This window comes from Scaptodrosophila lebanonensis, unplaced genomic scaffold, assembly GCF_003285725.1.
Source record: "Scaptodrosophila lebanonensis strain 11010-0011.00,11010-0021.00 unplaced genomic scaffold, SlebRS2 tig00000092-arrow-pilon, whole genome shotgun sequence".
In the NCBI taxonomy this organism is placed as follows: Eukaryota; Metazoa; Arthropoda; class Insecta; order Diptera; family Drosophilidae; genus Scaptodrosophila; species Scaptodrosophila lebanonensis.
Window position 1 is genome coordinate 4,258,567 of NW_022060566.1, and position 13,274 is coordinate 4,271,840.

A 13,274-nucleotide genomic window follows, 5' to 3' on the forward strand; every position below is an offset into this window, starting at 1 on the left:
TTTTCAGTGATAAATCGATATAAAGTCCATATAACATTTCAAAAATCAATTGTGACAATTGCCTGGCATTTTCTCAAAACAAATCAGTTCAAACATTTTTAGAACTATTTACAATTAAATGATAACTGAAAGAAGGTTATCTGCCCAAATTGAACTATTACCAAATTTTGTTTAAAAGAAAGGCAGAAAAGGCACAAAGTTGTTTAAATATGTAACCTTTTTCTTTTCTAAAATATCACATTTGTATTGGTATTCGGGATTCTTCACTTTTTAAATCGATAAAATATTGAAATATAGTCAGATAATATTATTATTGTATTTATTGTAAAGTAGGAATGTTTTTCATATACAATTACAATTTCTGCTTCTTTATAATCGATGTATCTTTGAATTATAAAATGTTTATGAACCAAAAATAGAAGACTACTTTAGACTCAATCGATTTACTGAATTATTTGCAGCTATTTATATATTTTTTAGACTGTTTCTGAATCACATTTTAAAAGTGAAATACTATTTTATTATTTTGTTGAAATTAAATTGCAAAACGGTATTTTTAAAAAAATTGTATTTTTTTTAGTTTAAAATAAAATAGTGGAAGAGTGGAAACTGATTTATTTTATATTTTATTTTTTGACTATTTTTAAAGCGCATTTTGAAAAGAAATGATTATTCTATTGTTTTGTTTGAAAAGCAACTAAAAGTTGATTAAACATTGAAATAGAGTTTTTTTTAGATTGCAATTAAAAAGTAGGAGCTGATGTATTTTCTAAATTACTTGCAGTTGCTTATAAATTTCAGAGACTATTTCTGAAGCGCATTTTAATAAGAATTGATTATTCTGATCCTTTTTTAGAAAAGCAACTAAAAGTCTTTAAAACGTTGAACTGGAATTAAAAAATATTGCAAACTTCAAAGATGTTCTATAAATGTCAAATGGTATTCTTCAAAAATTGGTGCCATTTTAGATTCAAATTCAAATAGTAGTGTAGGAGTAGAAACTGGAGAGCCCCACAAATAGTAGTGCAGGTAATTGAAACTGCACCAAAGCCGTTTATAATCCTATATAGACTGTTTATTGCTGCGCCGAGTTGTTGTTTGAATGCGAAATGTGCGCAGTATTTTAAATTGCATTGTTATTAAGAGAGCGCAATTGTAGTTTTGATTTGACAAAATTAAAATTGTATTGTCGCTGCACTTTAATTGGCAGTGACAGCCAATCAGAGAAGGCGGAAAAGCCAGTACACAAAGCCATGGCAACAGTGATGCGTGTTTGGCATCCCAGAAATGTCTTAACAAAGTCAACTTGAGTTATTAATTAAATTAACAGACAGCCAGAGTGAAAGCCACAGCTCCTAAGCCATTGTAAGCAACAAAAGCTGCTTACGCAAAAACTTTGACCCAGAAACCCATCCCGAAGCCAGCCCGCTATCCCCAAGCCATCCATCCATCCCATCCTATCCATCCCATCCCCCACTCCAATCCGCAAGGATTGGTCAGCACGCAAAGCCGTGTGTAAATCTAAAGGCGCTTTTGAAATGAAAATGAATTTCGTTAAATTAGCAATTAAAATGCACGAAGGAGAGAATTCATTAAATGATTATGCGTTGGACGCAAATTTTTATGAACATTTTTTCGCTCAGCCATATTTTTTGATATATATATTTTTTTTACAATTTAATTTCGTTCAAAGGCGCAGCCCCGCACCCCCCCCCCCCCTTCCCAGGAAACGTAAAATGATAATTAAAGAGAATTTACATTTCTAAAAGACTTAAACAAAAAAAAACAGCAACAACAACAGGAGCAACGGTCAAAGAAAACGGCGCAAAGCAGCAAAAACCGCTCGGATTTGAAAGTTTCTTTATACTTGTTATAGCTGTTGTTGTTGTTTTTGTTGTTGTTGTTGTTGTTGTTGCTGCTGCTGTTCTTGCCACGATACTTGTGGTTGCGCACAATCTTGTTAAAAACTTGGACACAATTTTGTTTTTGTTTTTGCGTGTTCTTTTGCTTTTTGTCTCAGTTTTTGTATTTAATTTTTTGCGCTCCTTCTGTGGAATAAAAAAATATATATTTAAACAAACACTAATTAAATCTGCAACATCGCCTCTAAACTCACTCGCTCTTTGCCTGTTTGCTTACTTTTTGCAGAACTGTGACGATGAATGCTCGGCACAAAACTGACTGGCAAATTAAATGAACCAAAGCGGAGTGCGTGAAGCCATACAGAGAAGTTGGAAAGCGGGAAAACCGGGAAAAGCAGGAAACGCGGCAAAAGCGGCAGCAGATGCGGCGATATAGCAGCGCTCAGGCACCAAAACATTTAAAGAATTTTAATCGAAAACTGCCAAGAAACCAATATATATATTATATACATACATGCATACACAATAAAATATAAAAATATATATATATATATAGAGAGAGAAAGAGAGAGAGAATATATATATATATATGTATAGAAAATAAAACTATATACACGTAAATAGAAATGCGCTCATATATATGTCTGTCTAACTAATTCCAATGTTATAACATAATTGTCGCAAGCAAGTTTTTATCACACTACGAGCATATTCGAAACGCAAACTCAAATAGAGGATCGATGGAAATAATTCTAGGTATATGTATATATACATATTTTTAAAAGGAATCAACTCAACTCAATGGGCAATGATGACGCATTTGTAGCGAGAAACTATGTGGAAACTAATAGTATTTGCAATAAATATGTAAATAGAAGCTGCCAGCTGCATCACAACAACACCAACAACAACGCCAAAAACAACGACGACAACCACAGCAACAGCAACAGCAACAACAATAATAATTATTTTACTGAAGAAAGCAACGACTTCAAAGCAACAATAACAGCCCAAGCAACTGAAATGAATGTAACGCACAATAACAATAATAATAATAACAACAACAACAACAACAGCATCAGCAACAAACAAAGAGGTAGCAAGAGCAGCAAACAGCAACGCCTTAAATGTTGCAGTAAGCAACAACACCAACAACAACAACAACAAGTAGTAGTAATAATTACAACAAATCGAAGCTGCATCTGCGCTTAAGCAGCCCCCACAGCCCCAATTGTTACAACAGCAGAAAACTAACAAAAATAATCAAACCTTAGACGCTGCCAAGGTTGACGTCGCTGCTGTGCCGCTGCCGCTACCGCTGCCATCGCCATTGCCATTGCCGTCGACGCTGACGCCGACGCCGCCGCCATTGCTGCCGCCTTAAACTTACACCCACGCCGAACGTCAAAACAGCGCGCAGAGGGAAATGAGATGAAGTGGTTTCAAGTGACCATAGATATGATTCTTGTGCTTTCATTTATATCCAGTAAGTACACCAAAATACAAGTATCTAACTATCTATTTGCATACTTACAAATGTGTCCATATAGAATAAGTATTATGTACAACTTCCATATCTACTATCGAGAGTGTCGGCCTATTTATCGCAGGCTACCAATTGATATTTCAAATATTATATATATTTATAATTCAAAATGGTGCATTACAAACATACAAATTTCCCTTCTCTATCTACGAGTATGGTATGGTATGGTATTTAGTTTTTTTTTTTTTTTAATATATTTTATCACATTTTAAACAAACATAGCAGCTTTTTTAAAGTGTCCAGCTTACCTTAAATTCAAGGACGTACGCAGGGGGGGCCGTTGCCCCCCCTAGAAGAAAATTTTCCATATAAAGTCGACCACACGTTCATTATTATGACGCACTATTTCGCCTTAAGATGGATCTGCGTTGGATTTGTTGAAGTTTTTTCATCGATCATATGCATAAATTATTTTTTAAATGCATCGGGCATTATTTAATCAAAATTTTAATTTTTTGAAATGAAATATAGAAATTTGTTTTAATCACTGCTTTTACCGTGTCTGAGTTCGATAAAATAGACAAAATGCGATTTTAGATTTTCTAGAATTCACTGCGCTAATCAAACGAATTTCAGATTCCATGAATGTGTAAACATTTTTCCATGTAACTGAATTTTATTTGAAAATGCTTCATGTTTTGTACAAATTGGAAAACTTAGCAGAACCGGTGTTGGACAAAGGCGATCAAGCACTCATTAATACATGTGTATACGAATATGTATGCATGTAATATATACACATTATAACAGCATTTCTGTCCTGTATATTGTATATAAAATATTTTGTGGTAAATAAATTGCTTACAGAAAGCTTCATTTTATTTATGCCGCAACCACTTAAAAGTTGCTCAATCAAAAGCCGCAATTGCCACGCGAGACAATCGCGTACAGACACACAGATTTATATACAGATAGATGTATATATATATATAGATATAGATAGATATATAGATATATAGAGATAGATATATAGATAGATATATATATAGATATATATATAGAGATATATATATATAGATATATATATATATATATATATATATATATATATATATATATATATATATATATATGTGTGTATATATACAAATACACATGCACATATTGCTGTTCACTCAATCAAACGAGGCACTCAAGTGGCCGCTCGTTGAGTAAGTCGCTTTAGGTTCCTAGCACAAAAGAAGGAGCAGCCAAAGTCACAGTCACAGCTACTGTCTCAGTCGCAGTCACTAGCTTCCCAGTTGGTCGGTCAACTATGTATGTGTGTGTGTTGCTATCTGGCTGTGCGACTCTTTATTGCCGCAGATTAATTTGGATTTCCGCAATTGGCGATGCCGTGCCAACAACATAAAAAAAAGACCGGACATACTCGTAGAGACAGACAGAGTGGGACAACAAAATGGTGCGGGGCGTGGCGCTGGAGAGAGGTGAAGAAAATGGACGTCGACACGGCACGGCAGATATACCAAAGCCAGACCAGGCTAGGCAGTCAGACGGACAGACAGACAGACAGACAGACAGACAATTGTATGCCATGTAGGCCGTGCAGAGGCGAAATTGAAAGTGCAAATGATACAAAAACGTGCTAGGCAAGCTTTTGTGGACGTTCGTGCCCACAATCCACACACACACACACACACACATATATATATATATATTTATAGGGCATGGCAATACTCGTAAAGGCCATCTCTTTCTCCACCCCATGTCCATCCCCAACCCCAACCCCAGCCCCACAACCACTCTTGACTTTTCATATCTATGCTGCGTAAATCTCTCGCTTGCGTTGCCACAGATAATGCAACAGACAACAACAATAACAACAGCAACAAGAATAATAGCAACAACAACAGCAGCAAAAGCAATGATGATGACAACGACGACGACGTCGAGGATGAAAGCGAGCCCCACACGGCTTAGCCCGAAAGCGGAATGGTTAGGGCTGTATAACAGATACCAGAGCTTTTGAAAAAGATAACGAAATTAAAAATAATACATACAGCAGACATCAGTTCAGATTATAAAGTATAGTATGGTATAGTTAGCTACACATACAGGTGTACTAAAAGTGTCGCAACCAACATTTAACTTATTATTATTTTCATCCAACACTATACAGCAGATGTAGGTTTTGCTTTTTACAGAGCTAGCCACCCCTTTCGTGATGTAAATTATGGATGATTTATGCGAGCTCTTGATGTTTCAAGGTGCATCATTAGAAAAATATGCTACTGAAGAACACACTACGAATCATAATTATATAGACCAGCTTGAAAATTTTATATTTTATGGAATACTAGCATACTCGCCGCGTCGTTAAAAATGTAGCTTTAGGACGCCTTCCGTACTCAACACAATTTGGATTTATCGGTTTTGAATGCATAATTGTATTTTGTATATAGAGTGAAAACTCTAAAGGGGATACTTAAATACTGTATACACCGATCGAATGTTTTAAAAAAGTGTCCGCCGAAGAGGGAGTCCGGATAAAAGAGATGTCCGTTAAGGGATTGTTTTCATGCTAATTGGTCTATTTGTCCGCTGTTAACTGCATTCAATATTTTCATATTGAAACAAAACAAAAATGTAAGGAAAATCGAAAAAATCATGGAAATTCATAGAGTAATTTATGGGAAAAACCAAAATGCTTAAAAAAAAATGAGAAAAATCGAAAAAAAGTTCTGTTTATCCAATCATTACGAAACTACACAGTATCAGCCATTGGACCATTTTAAAAATTGCCACAAAAAATTGTCTAAAATCTATTGTTTGTAGAAAATCTCGCTAGTTGTAGCTAACAAATTTAGTTTAAGATGAGTTAATATTTGAATAACATAGAATACTTTGCAATTAATTACTTCGTTTACTACAAATGATTTAAACTTTCCTTAGGACATGTTTCTATTTCATTTGATTTAACCGAATTCTTGGCTCAAATCACTAATGGTTTATGTACAGCCCACGAATATTCTTCTGTAACTAAGACTATATTCATATCTAATTATTAATTTAAATATATAATATATTGTCTGCAATAAACAAACCGTTTTGTTGTTGATTATAGTCTTCTGCAAATAAAAACACTTCTAACACTTTTTTTGAGTGTGTGTGCGTTTTTTTCTGGTTATCTCTTGTAAATGGTCTTAAACAGTCCAGGGTATTCAAAAATATATCTATATGATCTCTGTTTGAGTTGTAAGTAATAGATTGATATTTGATTGTTTATCTGCAAGTGTGTTTTTCAACAATGTCTTCGATGATTTAATATTTCTTTTCTGTTTTTATTTTCCTTGCTTCTTCGAAATTAGAGTACCTACATAGTTATACCTTGAACTGCTCCCCCCATCTCCTTATATAAGGTGATATAATAGTAGAAACGCAACCAATTTGCCTTCAAAACCTACACCTTTTCCATGTCGTACTTTTGTGTCCATTGGGCTTAAATATACATTCATTTTAGAAAATAGTGCCAGATGCAGTCCAATTTGCATTATTCTTTGGCCGTATTAATGCTAGAGGAGGTAGAACTGCAAGTGGTTTCAGGATTTTGAAAACTACCCTCAATGCTTTGCAACTCTTAAATACTCATTACAATTAAAGTGCAATAAATAATGAGTATAATATTAATGACAAAATAATAAAGAAAGCCACACCCTGACTAACCACACCATACAATACACAAAAAAGGTATCGGATCAGTGAAATCCCGTAAGCCCCAAAAAAGGTGCACAAAGCCAAAGACAAACAACTTTGCCAAATCATTAATATTCTTGACCAAAAGTTTCTGTGGGCGCTGCCTAAAGAAAATTTGTCATTTCCCTTGAATCCAAACTCAATTGCGGATTAGGAAAGTTTCCAAACAATGAAAATATACAAACGATGTGATGCATTTCGTAAAAACCCCATCAGAGTCAGACAAGTAAGAAACGGCAAATGATGAGTGATGCATAATTGAAGAGCAACATGAAAATGCAGTAATTGTAAAAGTATAAATAATTCAGCACAAATATCAAATAAAAAGTATCAAGTTTTGAAAAGGTACCGATACTATTAGAGAATTCCTCTACAAATTATAGAATATGTTAAACGAATATTACAAAGAACGAAAAAATTAACAATAGTATTTCATCAATAATAGAAAAAACCCACATTAATCATTTATGTTCATATATATAATGCATCATTACTCTAATTATAAGTAAAATAATGTTTTGCGTTGAAAAGCAAGTTAATTGCAATTTGATTATGAATTTTGTATTAAAAATACAACAGTTTTAACTTTAGTCGTTTACTAAACACTTTGAAACCGAAAACCTCTTTTTATTCACGAATTTTAATTCGAAAATATTGCTTGGAAAATATGTTGCACAAGTGTTATGAAAAAAGTGATGTGCCAAAGATTTAATCCATAAATGTGGAGTTCGATTTTAGTATTCAAACTGTATTGTAAGCAAAGAAACAAAGAGAAAAAAAGATATATTCTAATAATATTAATAATAATAATATCTAATAAAAATTACGTCGATTCCTTCGCTTTTAAAAAAAAGTTCATAAACTCAATCATTTTTGTATAAATAGACTAGTTAGCTATGTTTTCCATTTTTTATTTTATACAATTGTGCTTCGAACTCTTCTCCATTATTCTCAGTCGAATTGAAAGTACATTTAATTAAATGTGGCCCCGGTTTTCAGATGAGTAAAGTATTTCATGGTCTATTTTACATTCAAGTGCAATTATTTTGTGCGAAGCGGCATTATCGATACTCGCCTAAATCCATTGAGGGTAACTGCAAAATAAAAACATTCGATATTAATTTTAATTTTACGTTCGAATTCAGCCAACAAAAACAATTAAGGACTATTTCAGAATATTAGCAACCTAACGCGCACAAAGTGGAACTGTAAAAAATCATACCTCCAGTATAAAGATAAAAAAAAAAACTAAAGCTAAAACTAAAACTAAAAACAAAAACTAGCTTAGCTTTCTGTTGCTTTTCTTGGCATTTCAAAGAGTTTAAAGGGAGAACAAATTCTGGTCAAAAGCTTAGACGACCCTCGGCGTGTGAAGCGATGGTTTCTCGGCACTCGTTCAAATGTTGCATGAAATAGACGTCGCGTGGGTCTCTTGGTCTGTGCAATGGTCTCTGGCTTTAACTTTAAATGCTGATGCCGTGCTCTCAACTCAACGACAACTTTTTGTATACGAGTATACGAGCATTTTTCAAAACGGGCAAAAGTAGCACAAGGCATTTGAAAAGCGGCTCCCACACCCACACAACCACACACATTACACAACCATACACCCGCACCCGCACCCACATCTCCAGCACAGCTTCTGACACTGCAACACTTGCCTAAGGCGGCGATTGTGGTTGGTGGGCTGTGTGGGGCCAGTGTGGGGCATCTATTCCGCTGCCGAGTGTTGTTTGGCTATTTGGTTTTCATGCTTTATGCGCCTCGTTGTCCATGTCACGGCATCTGGCCGCACGTCAAGGCCAAGCATTTAATGGCCCGACAATATTTGAGCCGCCTCCGACTAGAAATGAAAGAAGGATCGTGAGTGGCAGCAAGTAAATGAGGAGTTTATTTCTTATCGCCATGGAAAACTTTTGTAAAGAAAGAAGTCTTGAATTCTTAGTTATCTCTGTAACAAACTAGAACTTAAGTTGATAATGTCTAAATAGCAGACCAATATACGTGTATAATTGGGATCTCATTATAATGTGTTGGGCCAAGATATGATGATATCTTCTTTCTCATCTCTGTAACACACTAGAACTTGAGTCAATAATGTCTGAATAGTAAACCAATATACATATAATTGGGATCTCATTATAATGTGTTGGTCCAACATTTGAGACGATATATTATCATCTTTTTTGATCACTGTAACAAACTAGAACTTCAGTCAACAATGTCGGAATAGTAAACCGATATATAATTGGGATCTCTTTATAATGTAACATATAATGATATCTTCTTTCTCATCTCTGCAACAAAATGAACTTTAAGAAGATCTCAATAAAGCTGTCAATAATATCGAAATCTTATCAAGCAGCGTTGACCGAACATTTGATGACCCCGAAGCTCAGCTTCAGTTTGCTGATTTGAATTCTTTTACGTGACTTTGGCGGCCAAGCGGTTAAATTGTCATCACTATTGAAAGCCAAAGATGTGTGCCGCCTGTTTGGCTGTTTATTTGTCATTCATTTGGATTCGATTTTCGAACATTTAGCGTTTATAGCGCTGGCATTATATTACGATTTTTTAATGCTGAGCAGCGAAGCGGCACTGAGCATTAGCCAATCGCTAATTGCAGCAGCTGCCGACTAGGCCGAATGTGCCATCATTTCCCCATCAATCACAAATGGCTCTTGTCTCTTTGTCTCCGCCATTGCTTTCCTTGTTGTTGTTGCTCTTGTTGTTGCCGTTGCCGTTGCCGTTGCACGCAATGGCGCACTTAATTATGCAATTAGGCCATTATCAGCGCACGTTTCTCAAACCATAAAAGTCAAAGACGACCGTGACGACGACGAGGACGACGAGGACGACGCAACATAAAGGCCATTGATGTTCTGATTCTGATTTAAGTTGCCTGACCGGCAAGCCTTTTTCCACAGATACAAACACAGATACAGACATAGACATAAACACACAGAGATCTGGTAAGGCACAAAAGGGCGCCATATTTATGGCCGTTTGTGTTTTACTTTCCGACTCATTCGCTGTGCTGGCCGTGAGCTGCCGATGGCGATGGCGTGCAAATAAAAATTCAAAAGTAAACATAAATCGTAAAGTTTTTTTTCTTCATTTCTATATAAGTGTGTGTGTGTGCGTGCGCTTGTGTGTGTGTGTGTGTGTGACTGGCTGACTGGCTGGCAACGTCGCTCTTTGCCTTAAACAAGCATCGAATTTCTTTCGATTTAAAAAACCATAAATTGCAAACATGAAAAGCCCGCAAGGGGCAAGCAGCAAGAGTGCAGAAGCATTTGGGCAATAGTTGGCTTTGAAATGGAGGGCCAACGTACACACACACACACACACACACACAAACACACGCATATACAAACACCCATGCACAGCAGCAGCTGCGACGGCGACGACGATGGCGGCGGTAACGCAATTTTTCATGTCATCATTTTTGGTTTGCAAGCAGACAGCAAAGCAGCCTCAGCAGCAGCAGCAGCAGAAGCAGCAAACATAAATAAATAGCAGCGAAGCACATCATACGCACACACACACACGCGCACACACACATAAGCACACACAACCATAAACAGACACAGACGCATACATTAAAATGAGCAGAAATGCAGCAATGGCCGATGCAGGCAGAAACGCAGTCGACTGCCACGCTCCAGTTTTCGTTTTTGTGGCCATTAAAACGAGCTGCACAAACACACACACACACACACACACACATACTCTTACACACACAGCACAAATACATTCATGCATCAATGTACAGTAATAACTCAGCAAACAGCAAATCAAACGTGCGAGCAATACTTTTCTGCTTGCCAACAACCTGGACTTTATATCGCGGAAGTATTTTATTTTTGTTAATTTTTTCTATTTACATATTTCTGTTAATTTACTCATTTATTTAGTTTATGGAATAGTATGTAAACGAAATCAAAAGAAGAAGCCGTTAACTGCTTATTTTATTTTAAGTAAGTCGTTAAATCGAGCAGCGCTCAACACTTTTCTGTTTGGCGCAGGAAGTTTAGGACTTTTATTTTTTATGGCATTTTTTAACATTTTATTTCGCGTATATTTCTATTATTTTAGGTTGGGGAATTCTTTTTAAATAATATAAATAAGAAGTACTGTTTTTTGCAGATTTGACCTGCTTTCCCGTGAGAGCTTAACGTTCTTTTCCTGTAATGTTTCTTTAATTTACTTATTTTTGTAATTTTAAAATTTAATACTTGCTTTCGATATTTAAAGTTTATAATCGATGTCAGGACTTCTTAGTGTAATACTTATCATAAAATAGCATTATTCAATATCGTTGTCACGATAAACTACTGATATAGTAGCGTATACATCAGCCCAGAATGCGATCTGAACCCTAGATTGTGGCTGTGGACATTAGTTTCAACTTTTCTGAAAAATTACAATTTCTTATAAATAATGCCAATACTTAGGTTTTTTATGTTATAGATTTAATGGTAACATTTCCCAAAGAAAGTCTAATACTTATGAAGCTTAAATGCATTCCCTGATTCCATTCTGATCTTCGACTAACACTTTCCTATTTTCTTCACGGAAGAGCCGTTCGTTTTTTATTTAAATAAACAATTCAGTTTAATTTTATTTTATTTTTTATGTTTTCACACTTACAGATTCCTTTTTCTTTATAATTTTTCAATTGATATAACCACATCGAATTAAAAGAGGCAGCAATTATTCATATACTTGTACTATATATCTTTTATTTCAAGTCAAATCAACCAGTAAACTGTAATCATTAGAGCGGACTACTATAGTTTTCTAGTATATGCGGCGAAGTAGAAATATTTTGAGAAAGTTCAACTTTTGTCATAAAGTAAATTGTATTATAGTTTTCATGAATAAATCATGATGTTGTGCAAATAAATAGGAAAGAGTTATGGAAGCTTATTTGTTTTCATTATTTTTGCATGTTTTGTTGAACGAATTGGAGTCCCACTTGCCGCATTTACTGTACACACTCGGTGGCACTTACTGGCCGCTCTGTCTTTATCGCACGCGACAACTGTGTATGTGTGTCTGTGTGTGTGTGTATGTGTACTTTTATACTACATTTTTAACTACTTTATCTACTACTAATGTGTAGACTTGGTCGTCGTTGTCGTCATCGTTGGCAGTGCCACTAACTTCAGCTCATTTCAGCTAATGCAGCAGGCCGACTCGCCTCGCCTTGCCCCGCCTTGCCGCTCCTTTTTGCCACAGCTGTGGCACTTACGCGGCACTAATATGGCCAAGCAAAGTGCTGTGGCACTTCTCACAAAAACTGGGCGTATTGACACGCCCGTTTTTTGCAGTGCGACAAATTTACTGCAGCGTCTGCGACTGTGACTGCGACTGCGTCATCATCGTCTGCGCCTCCTTGATGGCACATCTCCCACTTTTTCTTCTCCGAGTACTTAGTCTGGTCTGGTCTGGTCTGTTCGGGTAGGGTCGGGTTGAGCCGGGCCGGGCCGGGCCGGGTCTGGTTTGGTCTCGCCTGAGCTCTGCATTTCAAATGCGTTGCAGCTGTTGCTGCAGCCCGAGGCCTCAAATACCGAACACATAGCACACAGCAGACAGCGCCCGAATTTGGGTCGCCGCTGCAATTTTTGGCATGAATCATGACCGCACAATGTCTATGCTCGACTTAACACACACACACACACACACACACACACACACACACAGTCGCACGCACACTAGCACAAATAAATATCAACATAAATTGCTCATAATGGCAATCGCTCTCTTCGAACTCATCATTTCACTGGAATTACTATTGGCAGCCAGAGACTTAACTATTTCTCCTGGCTCGCCAACTTCTGACCAGCTAAATAAACTAAGCTAACTCATTGGTACGATTGTAGACTTGTCTCATTATATGCAGAGTAAGTGTATTACAAACCGTATATTGCCTCGTCATTTTAAATAGCTGCCATGGGACCGATAAGTATAAAAAGTACTCCCAGTATGCTGACATACGTATTTGATAATGCAGAATCGTAACTGGTATACCAAAGAATTAAGAATTAAGAATTTTTCATAGTGCCCTATTTATGTAATGTCTTTGAATTCAGGCCTATTGTATATTTTGAATGGCTTTTATAGGAACAATCAATCGTTTTTGTTTAGAACGATATCAACCCCGAAGT

At 36.1% G+C, this 13,274-nt stretch overlaps 1 protein-coding gene across 2 annotated transcripts in view; it reads left to right on the top strand.

Moving 5' to 3' along the window:
- Positions 1-3,293: 3,293 nt before the first annotated feature.
- Positions 3,294-13,274, top strand: part of LOC115627258 (acetylcholine receptor subunit alpha-like) — a 96,397-nt gene continuing 86,416 nt past the window's right edge. For both annotated transcript variants that reach the window (XM_030522885.1, XM_030522886.1), the window contains exon 1: positions 3,294-3,348. In XM_030522885.1, the coding sequence (XP_030378745.1) occupies positions 3,294-3,348 (55 nt within the window). The remainder of the gene's footprint in view (positions 3,349-13,274) is intronic.